We start from the raw sequence: 12,339 nt of genomic DNA, 5'->3' as shown, positions 1-12,339 counted from the left end.
ACTCAGTGGAAGGGCTGCTCCCTATCCACTCTGTCCATGCCACTCAATCTTGAACATCTCAATCAGGTCGCCCCTCAGTCTTCTCTGCTCCAACAAAAACAACCCAAGCCAATCCAACCTCTCTTCATAACTTCAATGTTCCATCCCAGGCAGCATCCTGGTGAATCTCCTCTGCACCCCCTCCAGCGCATTCATGTCCTTCCTATAATGTGGCAAACAGAGCGGCACACAGTACTCCAGCTGTAGGTTCACCACAGTTCTATGCAACTCCATCATGACCCCTCTGCTTTTGTAATCTATACCCTATTTGATGAAGGCAATTGCACCATTTGCCTTTTTCACCAGCCTCAAACTGCCTTTCTAACTTCAGAGATCTACGGACAAACATGCCAACGTCCCTTTGCTGTTCAGAACTTCCCAATGTCAGCAAAGTACACTCTCTTATCAAATTACTCTTGCCAAAGTGCATGACCTCATACTTTTCAGGGTTAAATTCCATCTGCCACTTATTCACCCATCTCATCTATATCTTCTTGTAACCCAAAACATTCAACCTCGATGTTCATCACCCAGCCAATCTTTGTGGTATTAGCAAACTTGCTGATCTACCCCCCACATAGTCATCTGTGTCATTTATATAATGATGAACAATAGGGGACCCATCACTGATCCCTGTGGTACGTCACTGGTTTCCAGTCACTAAAGCAGCCGTCTGTCACCACACTGTCTCCCACCGCTAAGCCAATTATGAGTCCACCTAGGGATACAGGAGGATCTGACACGTGCATTAGCCTTTATAATAAGTCTCCCTGTGTCAGGCCAAAGGCCAGATATCTGACCAGTAGCTCCATTCTCAATTCTGCCATTGGACAAGCTATTTGCAGTGGAACACATTGCACTTGCAGTTAAAAAGACATGACTCTGGAAGAGGACCAAAAAAACACTTTTCCTCATTCCTTCCCCTGCAGTGATGAACACAACACACAGGAAAAACAGAACAAAGTTTTTTTCTAAAATCAATGCGACTCGATTCTGAGAAGCATCTAAACATTTTAAATGAAGAAAGAAATTCTCACATCTACGAGACAGCTGTTGACAGAAGAAGTTGCTTGGTGTTTCTACATGTGACACAATGATAGATACGTCTTCGCCATAACAGGAAAATACTGAATTTTGTGCAGATTCACACACTGCCGTACTTTTATCATTTGTCCTTCTGAGTTCAACCTGCCCTAAAAAAACACATGCAGAATTAGTAGCAGGTGGTCAATAATTATCAAAGCAATGCATTCAGTTTTTATGCAAGTTAATCCACAGGATTACCCAGGATTGATTAACATTATTAAAATCACTGCTCTTTTTGATATATATTCACAACTTGGTTGAGCACAATTTGAAAGTTTGTAAGTGATATTAAATGGGAAAATGTGGTAAATGACAAGTAGGATCGTAAGTCTTCAGGAGGACATAGGCCAACGAAAGAGGTGAATGAAATTTTAGTCAGAAAACTGAAGTAAATTTACCTTGATCAGAAGAATGACCTGAGGCATCATAAACTAAGTGGTACAATTTGAATGGTGTGCAGGAACAGAGTCAAGGGCTGGAATTTTTCCACCCTGCCCATCATAGAAGTGGAGCAAGGGATGGACCACAAAGGTTCATTGACCTCAGGCTGGATTTTATGGTTTTGGGATAAACGACACTATTCAATCCCACCCAAGGGATATGCATATGCAAATCTTTGCAGGACACGTTAAGAAAGCTGTTAAAAAGCTAGCCAAGCTGTTGCAACATTGACATCTACTTGGCAATGTGGAAAATCACCCATATGTCCCAGCCACAAAAAGCAGGACAAATCCAACCTGGCCAATTACCACCCCATCAGTCAAACTCTTGACCATTAGCAAAGTGGTGGAAGGTGTCGTTGACAGTGCTGTCAAGTGGCACTTAACAATAACTTGCTCATTGATCCTCTGCTTAGGGTTCCAGTCTTTGACTAAGTGTGGCATCAAGGAGCTCTGGAGAAACTGAAGTAATTGGAAATCAAAAGGGAAGCCTCTCCATTGTGGAAGCCAATAATCTCAATCCGAGGACATCACTGGAGAAGTTCATCAGTGCAGTGCCTCAGGCTGAACCATCTTCAATTGCTTTGTCAATGCCCTACTTCCATCAAGAATGATGGTCGCTGATGACCGCAAAATGTTCACCAGCATTCACAACTCCTTAGATACTAAAACAGTTTGCACGCATATGCAGAAAGTCCTGGACAATATTCAGGCTTGGGCTGATCAACAACAAGCATCATTTGTACCGTAGAAGCACCAGGTAATGACCACCTCTAACAAGAGAGAATCTAATCATTGCCCCTTGACATTCAATAGCATTACCACAGTTGAATCGTCCACCACCACCATGGTGAGGATTACAACCAAGCAGAAACTGAACCTGCCAGATAAATATTGCAGCTACAAGAGCAAATCAGAGGCTGGAAATTATGTAGCCAGTGAATCAACTGATTCCCAAACCCTGGCACCATCTACAAGGTACAAGTCAGGATCTGACGGAATACTCACCACTTGCGTGGATGAGTGCAGCTTCAACCACACACTTCAGAAAACCTGAATTAGCATTGGAGGCCTTCACAAATGTGAATCATATGCATGAACACATTCCTGACAATGGAGAAGCGTGTGCAGCAAAATTTTCATGCTAAAAGTTTCACAGTTTTACTGATACCATATGGAGCCACTATATTCACATATGGCTGCCAATTGCAAACTTATGTATTTATTGCTTGGAATATTGCTGTAAGGTGGGATATTTGGCTTTGATCATTTTAGCTTGAAGATGTCAGAGGCTGGGAATTCTGTGACAAGTAACTTACCTCCCAATTCCTCAAAGCTAGTTCACCATCCACAAGACAAGTCAAAATATGGTGAAATGTCTGAATATGGTGAACGTCTGGATGAGCTCTGCCCCAACAACAATCAGGAAGTGCAACACCATGCTTGATCGGCATCCCATCCACCATCTTAAAGATTCCCTCTATCAGTAATGCACAGTGACAGCAGTGTGTACCATCTACAAGGTACACTGCAGCAACTTACCAAGGAACCTTTCACAGTACCTTTCAAATCTGTGACCTCTATCACCTAGAAGGACAGAAGCCGCAGGTGCGTGGGAATACCATGACCTGCAAGTTCCTCTCCAAATCTTATACCATCCTGACTTGGAATGATATTGCCATTCATTCACTGTTCTGGCTCAAAAAGTTGGAGCTCCCTTATAGCACTGTAGGTGCAAAACACATGGACCCCAGTGGTTCAATAAAGCTCACCACTACCTTCAAGGACAATTAGGGATTAACAAAATGTTGCCCTAGCCAGCAGTGTTCACACCTCATGAACAAATAAATAAAAAAGGGCTCTAGGTTGTTTGATTTCAAAAGCATTTGCAGAGCATAAAGACAAAGATGTTACACTGAATCTTTTGTTGATAAACTAATTCAATTCTGGCTAGAGCACTGTGATCCATGGTGGATTTTTAAGAACACCATGGCCTTGGAGAAGATGCAGGTGTAGTTACTAAAATTATACTAGTTGTTTGTCAGGCTGGAAGCAAAGACACAGTTGCATTCCCAAAATGGTTGGTATCAAAACCACGACTCTTTTTTGATATTATTTAGACTAGGGCACTTATTAAAAATGTACCAGGGACATGGGAGTTCAGTTACCTAGAAATACTAGGGGAACCAAAAATTTTTCCTTTAACTACGGAAAAATAAGAGCAAATTTATAGGTAGGTTCAAAATCCTGAATGATTATAATAAAGAGGAAATTATTTTCAATTGGAGTTAGTGGTATGTTAGCTACATTGTTAAAATAGAGGTGAAGGGCATTGCTTAATTAAGAACTTGGAACACAAAACAAAGAGACTTCTGGGATGCTGGGTGAATAGGCAGAAGGGAAACATCTGCAATGCTGCATTATATAAACAAAATATCTACCAAGAAAAGGATTTGCATCTTCATGCTTCACTATCAGGCTTGGGATTGATGAGTTGATTGCTTTTAATATGTGCAATGAGTTATGATCTAGAATGTAGTGCTTTGAAGAATGTTGGGAGCTGACTTACTTTACAAAAAAAAGAAAATTGATAATTATACGAAGGAGAAACATCTGAAGGACCATGGATAAAAAAGGACTCAACGGACTGCTCTTTCAAACAACCAGCATTCACATAATGGGCCAAATGGTCTTCTCCTATGCTACATCATTCCATGGTCAGTTTAAAATTACAATTTTTCTAATTCTGCGTTCGTACCTGGATTTCTTGCAGTGATAGCTTCATCTCCTTGAATTAAAGCAAACCCTTTCTCCAAAATGTACTTCTGTAACAATTGCCCTGTATAATTTGGGCCAAATAGAAATGCATGTAAATTTGTACAAATGGACTTTGAAAATAAAAAAAATAGAATAATCAGTTACTGAAATTAAGCTGCAATGTCAACAAAAATCACAAGGAAATACAATTACCAGATGGCATTATAATCTCCACAGGACAACATGACTCATTACTTGGCTTCTCCAGTATGGTCATAGAGCAAGATTTCTGTAGAAGCTGAAGTCTGACCGATTTGATGCACTCTTCGTCCCATCTAGTATGCTCTGAGACATTTGTTACACGGCACTTCATTGCCTAGAATCAGAATTGAACCTTACAAAGCTACGCATTTTAACAAAATAAATTTTCCACACAAATGAAGTATTTGTTATGAACACAATGGATGTTATTGGCAGATCCCAGGGTTGTCTGTCCTACTAATTGTAAAAGCATTTTTTATTCCGGAAGTGAGAAGAGCTTCACACCTGAAAAGCACAGAACTCCAATAACACCTTCCGGATTTTAAAAATTAAAAGATTTAAAAGGAAAAAGGTTTCAGAATATAAGACTGAAGTTGAAACATGGTTAACACAACAACCTCCTAAAAACCCACGGTCAAAAACATGTAAGCAAGCTACCATCTTGGCAACAACTCCGGCATTTAAAGATTTTAATTATAAAAATCCAGTATTACCAAAAAAGTGTTACCACTTCCATAAATGGTATGTCACATGACTGCAAAAACACATGGAAATTCAAAAAGAATGCTCTTTTAATCCTATTGTTTATTCTGATGCACAGCCCTTAAGTATCTAATCCTGGAGTGAAAACTTTGTACAATGTCCCTGCAAAATTTCTGGTTAAGTATTGGGACAAAATGCTGAGTAAATTCACGAAAACCCTTGGTTGCAACAGGCAAAGACAGCCAGGTTGGAGCCAAGCTCTCAATATGCCAATTGTGTCAACGAGCAGGCTCCCGACCCGATGACGTCAGAGACATTGTAGAAAATGACTGCCAATATGTTCAGTGATAGATTACAAACTCAGCTTCTTGGCAGTTAATTTCAATGCTCATATTGCTAAACTGTGAAGTACCGATAAAATGCTGGAAGTGGAGGAAAGAATCCTTAATGTCAAGCATACATCTTCCTCAGTTGAGGCCCACTTCCAATCCTTGGAATATTAATAAACGGTACGTCAGATATCCAGGTCGGTCTGGAGATCCAGATGAGGAGTGTCAATATGGCCTGTTCTCCAGAAGGAGCCAAGGGCGAGCTGCCACTAAAATGTTTGAGAACTGACTGCCACTTTTAATTTCAAAGATTATTCCCGAAGCTGGGTGTATTAATACTGAAAGGACACGCCAGACCCTGTTTGAGGCCTGACCTCTGACTCATAATCATGCGTTTTCATAGCTTCAGTCACAGATTTGATGCACACTTCATCCCATTGATGAGGCTGGAAAGCTGTCCGAATGCAGGTTGCTCTGCTTGGTTATTCTGAGGATGACATCTAACAGATCATTCAAGCTGCTCGATAATTCTACTAAGGTTTGGCCTCTGAACTCCAAAAATGGCAATAATTCGGAATCATCATTTGCAGTTCATCGGTAATCCTGGACATTACCTCTTTTCATTATACTCCTTTTTTGTTGTGTGATATTATTTATCACGTTGATAGGGGCAATCAAGTTTCTGAGCACTGAGGCAAATTTTGCTGGTTATCCTTTGAAAACCAAGGACATCATGTGTTTATAATGGAATGCATCCCTCGACGTGTTCCTTTGATTACTCCAAGCTTAAGACAGATTTGATCCTGCTATCTATCCTTGTGCTGCCTTGGGGATGACACGACTACCTGCATTGCTTTTGGTTCTGCGTCAAGATTGATTTCTAGCATTTAATATTATTAGAGCTTCAGATTTTTGGGTAGTGTGCCAAGTAGGCTGTATAGCACCAGAGCTTTGCTTATAATCCTTGCATTTATAATGGCATCATATGCCGTGTTGTATCCTTTACTCTTGTCACAGCAAGTATGCGTAGCTCCACTGTGGGGAGATGGGTGAGTAGTTTGGGGTAGAGGTTGTGGATAGGGCCCAATGAATCTTCACAGTTGGTTATGAAAACTCCCTTAGAACTATTGCTGTTGCGTGGTTTCTTTTCTGTATTGTACTCATTTTAGAGTCAAAGAATCTCCGACAGACTCATATGTAATACTGCAGAAAAGACACTTTTGTCTCAATGGCACCCTGGTGTAGCTGGAGATGAAGTCGTCTGCTTTGGTGCACAACCAAACATGGCATTAAAATCTTAGGTATAGAAAATGCTGGTCAACTAGTGTCAATATCCGAAATTCCCCTCGGATGAATATGCAATGACAGTAACCAACTTCTGGAGGATGCAGGGAATACAGTTGTTGAAATGGAATACATCCCTCTGCATACTTCTTTGATGAAGGGGGGAAATTTGGCTGAAAATACCACACCGTTTGACTTATTTTAAGCCCAAGGCACAGGTTTGATCTATTCTTTCCTTGATGTGCCAGGGATGCCTTAAATTTTTTTGTGTGCCTCCTATTGAATTGTGGGCAGCTATGTCAGTAGTTTTACCAATATGCTAATAAGCTGCTCTCCTTCCCTAATGAAAAAACAAATCCTGTTGTCTGCAGAGCCTAAGTATGTTGCTTTCGATTCTGCGAGAAGTTGGGTCCGTATTGCCTTACTCCCATAAGGTTTTCTTTGTTATGTGGCTCTCTCCAGCATCCTGTAAGTGAGGACATGCGCTATTATGTCATATAATCATGGCTTTAACTTGGTACCCTCGCTATCACCAACCTTTCAAACATCCTTTCTTTGTATCTTGGGAGGTGCCACTTGTAACGAATAATGGATAATCTAAACCAACTGAGTTTATGCATTCTTATCTAGCAAAATGATTATGCTTCACACTATACTAATCCTTGAGAGTTTGTGTTGTTTGTAAACTGAGGAAACATTTTCAATAAATATATCAAAATCAATTTCATACACCGTTCCCTGTTTATGTATGTAAATTTAGCAAGTTGTGAAGGTTCCTTGTCACCTCCGAATTCGCTCCTAAAATTCAACAGGTGAAAAGCAGTGGTGCATAGCAGCATCAATGTGGAGCACACGAGTATTGAAATATTGGACAGGATTTTCCCACAAAAGGTGGCCATTGGTGGGAACTTCTGGTTCAGTCATTGACAAGGAGGTTCCTGTTGAATATACCCCTTGCCACTGGGAAACCGATAGCGGGCATGCACCATCGACAGGAAGATCTCATTAGTGAGAATGACCGTAAAATGCTGGCCTTAGATTTGGTTACTGTGAATTTCAGATCTAAAGTACAATGTTATGGGCCAAATAGAAGTTGGGTCACTTGGCCACTTCATGTGCTTGCTCAATTTGATTGCCTGATAGCAGAAAACAGGAAGGTTCATAACTTAAAATTACACAATATGGCTAACATAGCATTGAGTCTGAAAATTCAACTTTTGCTAACACTATAGAAGGCAGAATGAGAGTTTACTGTATGTTAACTGCTATTTCAAAAAACTTACACAAGGTGGTGAAAGAGCCATCTCTATGTCCAGTTGGCGCATCTTGTTTAATGGGACAGTTTCCCTATTTCCATAGTCAATGTATAAAACATTTGCCTTCTTCTGTATAACATCCACATCATGAACCAATGCTCGATACCACTTCTACATGAGTACAAAAGGCGAAAGAGAATAAAATTAGGTACAAATTAAAACGTGAAAAACCAGGTACATAATTGAATGCCACTTCCAAATGATCATTTTTCTTGCACCTTTGTGAGAAAAAAAGGCAGCAAATAAGATTTCAGAGAGTCTATCCAGAACTTAAGGGCCTTGGTTTTGACCCACACAGCAGACATTTCTCAGTCGGGCTACAAAGGCCCAGACATGGCAGGAACTGAATGCACATTTTTTTGTTAACAAGTTCTTCATGATATTGGGCAACAGAAAACATACATTCTTTACTCAAAACCAGAATTAAACCCTTTGCACATATAATTTAAGTGGCATAACTATTACTTTGCCCTCTTTTCAAAGGCTAGTATGTCAGTTCCAGCTGCACTGAAGTCACCATGTTAAGGACTCTACATTAAGCCTAAAAAAGCCATGAGTAACATGAATAATGTATTAAAAGGGACTGATCATCGCCTTCCCAACCTATTGTTGCCAGTTGCAGCCCCAATACCCACTCCTGGGCTTGATGCTCTATCTTCCCCACAGCTGACACTGGCTTGCCCTATTCCTGGCACCTCCTAAACCCTGAGCTCCTTGCCCTCTGACTCTGTCCCTGTCATCCCCAACACTACTGCCAACAATTTTAGGCCTGCTGTAATACTAGAACTTACCTGATCTTCCACTGCCTCTTGCCAGTAGGCTCCGGTGCTCTACCAACTCCACAATAATGAGGTCCAAGGCTCAATATTTAAGAGCTCACCAATCTCTCACAATGATTGCAATATACTTGCTAATTCTATAGTACATACCAGACAGCATTTATTGCAAGCAGTATACATCACCGTATAAAACACCTCCACCATGAAAGCGACAATACAAAAAACACAAAACATTATATTAAACGTCACTTTCAAAACATCAGATTTGAAAGAGCATTTGTTATCATGCCGCATACTCCAGTTTACAAAATAAATACATGAGCACCATCTAAAGGAAGGAATAAAAAGGCCACCTGTACATTGCCAGGAACATTTCACTGAAACCATCAATTTTAATTTAAATCCATCCCTATACTAGCTTAAGTAAAAACTGTTGAGAGATAATCCTGTTTTGCACGCAATTAGTATAATTCATTCTGAAACATTGACAGAAATGGCAAAGACACTGAAATAATTCTGTTTATCACTGTCCCATGACTCTTAGAGAAGTGCAGTATTAATTGGCTATGGTTCTTCAGGTAAACTTAATTTGCTAAATTTACAATTAAACAGAACTCCCATGAGAATCACAGACACATGGTCAGACACAGAGGAAAGGACCAATAAAGAAATCAATTCCATCAACACTACCCTTTAACTTAACAATGCCTTAGCCTATTCAGAAATAGTATTTTCATCATCACCATCCTGATTACCCAATTGAGATTTCCAAGTTAAGGACTACGACACTAATTTCGCTGTCATGACTTTACATTTATAAGCTACATTGCAGCTTATAAAAATTTATTAATATCAAGCTTCTTGAGGGTTTTTGGAGCAGCACACATGCAGGCAAGTATAAAATACTCTATCACATTTTGAGTTGTCTTACAGATGGCAGACAGGCTTTAGGGAGGAGGGGACTTAATAGCTGCAGAATTCCCAGCCTCTGACCTCTGCTAACTTAAAAGCATAAAGATAATATCCCATAATACATGAATGTCCCAATCACTAAATACACAAATTTTACAACTGACAGCCATATGAAACCAACTGTGGCTCCACATATCAATAAAACAATGGAACTCTTTACCTGATCTTCAGAAAATTTTGCTGCACATATTTCTCCTTTGTCAGGGATATATTCATCCGTATTGTTCGCATTTGCGAAAGCCTCCTTCAGTGATAATTCCAGTTTTCTTAAAACTTCAAAGTTCTCTGATGTAAGGATTTGTACATAAAATTCAGTTGGATCTTTGAAATCAGTGACAACAATCTGGAAGTATCAAAATTTACAATCTTTGAATGCAATGCATAAGAAAACTCAGAATTTATGGCTAAGTTGACAAAAAGATATCACCAACCACAAAGCAATAATTGTTATGATCTCTAATAAGATCAGGGCACAAATTTTTACAGATGCACCAAAGAGCGCATTCCTTCTGGCTGTATCACACTGCCCAAGACTGCAAAAAGGTCATGAATGTAGTCCAATGCATCACACAAACCAGCCTCCAATCCACTGAATCTGTCTACACTTCCCCACTGCCTCAGCAAAGAAGGCAGCATAATTGATTCCATGCACTCCGGATGTTCTCTTCTTCCATCATAGAAACCATAGAAAATTACAGCTGAAACAGGCCTTTTGGCCCTTCTTGTCTGAGCCGAACCATTTTTTGCCTAGTCTCACTGACCTGCACTTGGACCATATCCCTTCACACCCTCTCATCCACGAACCCGTCCGAGTTTTTGTTAAAAAAGTTACCACTTTATCCGGCAGCTCATTCCACACTTGCACCACTCTCTGCGTGAAGAAGCCCCGCCTAATATTCCCTTTAAACTTTTCTCCTTTCACCCTTAACCCAAGCCCTCCGGTTTTTTTTCTCCCCTAGCCTCAGTGGAAAAAACCTGCTTGCATTCACTCTATCTATACCCATCAAAATCTTATACACTTCTATCAAATCTCCTGTAACTAGGTGACCAAAAACCAATGCCTTATACAACCTTACCATAACACTCCAACTTTTATACTCGATACTCCGATTTATAAAGGCCAATGTACCAAAAGCACTCTTGACGACCCTATCCACCTGTGACGTCACTTTTAGGGAATTCTGTACCTGTATTCCCAGATCCCTCTGTTCAACTGCACTCTTCAGAGTCTTACCATTTAGCCTGTACGTTCTACTTTGGTTTGAACTTCCAAAGTGCAATACCTCATTTGTCTGCGTTAAATTCCATTTGCCATTTTTCAGCCCATTTTTCTTGTTGGTCCAAATCCCTCTGCAAGCTTTGAAAACCTTCCTCACTGTCCACTCCACCTCCAATCTTTGTATCATCAGCATGTTTGCTGATCCAATTTACCATATCATCATCCACATCATTGATATAGATGACAAACAACAATGGACCCAACACCGATCCCTGCGGCACACCACTAGTCACAGGCCTCCACTCAGAAGCAATCCTCCGCAGCCACTCTCTGGCTTCTTCCATTGAGCCAGTGCCTAATCCAATTTACCACCTCCCCACGTATACCTAGAGACTGAACCTTCCGAACTAACCTCTCATGGGGGACCTTGTCAAAGGCCTTGCTAAAATCCAAGTAGACGACATCCACCACCTTCCCTTCATCCACTTTCCTGGTAACCTCCTCGAAAAACTCAGATTAGTCAAATGTAACCTACCACGCACAAAGCCATGTTGACTCTCCCGAATACGTCCCTGTCTATCCAAATATTTGTAGATCCTATCCCTTATCACACAGTAAGGCTTCACCAGGTTGAAATCCAACAGGTTTATTTGGTAGCATGAGCTTTCAGAGCATTGCCCTTTCATCACGTGAATAGAGAGAGTTTGGTTTACAGAACAGGGCATATATAGACAAACTCAATTACAAGATAATGGGTGGAATGCAAGTCTTAACATGTAATCAACTCTTTACAGGCATAGACAATGAGTGGAGAAAGGGGTTAAGCACAGGTTCAAAGAAGTGCGTATTGTCTCCAGCCAGGATCGTTGGTGAGAGTTTGCAAGCCAGGCAGGTCGCGGGGGTTACAGATAGTGACACATGAACCCAAGATCACGGTTGAGGCCGTCCTCATTTGTGTGAAACTTGGCTATCAGTTTCTGCTCAGTGATTCTGCATGTTGCGTGTCGTGAAGGCCACCGTGGAGAGCCCTTATCCAAAGATCAGAGGCTGAATGCCCTTGACTGCTGAAGTGTTCCTCGACAGGAAAGAAACACTCTTGCCTGGTGATTGTCAAGCAGTGTCCATTCATCCATTGTCATAGTGTTTGCACGGTCTCACCAATGTACCATGCCTCTGGACATCCTTTCTTGCAGCATTTCATTAGACAATCTTGGCCGAGGCGCAAGAGTATGTACCGAGTAACTGGTGGATGGCGTTCTCATGAGATGATGGCAACCGTGTTGATGATCTTGCACGTCTTGCAGAGTCTGTTGTGGCAGGGTTGTGCAGTGCCATGGTTGCTGTTCTCCTGAAGGCTGGTAGTTTACTGCGTAC

The 12,339-nt window shown here is 40.9% G+C and overlaps 1 protein-coding gene across 1 annotated transcript in view; it reads right to left on the bottom strand.

Annotated features, from left to right (window-relative positions):
* tdrd1 (tudor domain containing 1) overlaps positions 1-12,339 on the bottom strand; it is an 82,791-nt gene that overhangs the window by 45,951 nt on the left and 24,501 nt on the right. Inside the window, exons 7-11 of the mRNA XM_080205297.1 lie at positions 9,907-10,089; positions 7,963-8,106; positions 4,536-4,698; positions 4,324-4,404; positions 1,077-1,232 (exon numbers count right to left, since the gene is read on the bottom strand). Coding sequence (XP_080061423.1) covers positions 1,077-1,232; positions 4,324-4,404; positions 4,536-4,698; positions 7,963-8,106; positions 9,907-10,089 — 727 coding nt within the window. The remainder of the gene's footprint in view (positions 1-1,076; positions 1,233-4,323; positions 4,405-4,535; positions 4,699-7,962; positions 8,107-9,906; positions 10,090-12,339) is intronic.

This window comes from Carcharhinus amblyrhynchos, chromosome 17 (genome assembly GCF_965287045.1).
Source record: "Carcharhinus amblyrhynchos chromosome 17, sCarAmb.v2.hapA, whole genome shotgun sequence".
Lineage (NCBI taxonomy): Eukaryota > Metazoa > Chordata > Chondrichthyes > Carcharhiniformes > Carcharhinidae > Carcharhinus > Carcharhinus amblyrhynchos.
The sequence above is the reverse complement of the archived record's forward strand: the minus strand, read 5'-3'. Positions and strand labels throughout refer to the sequence as shown.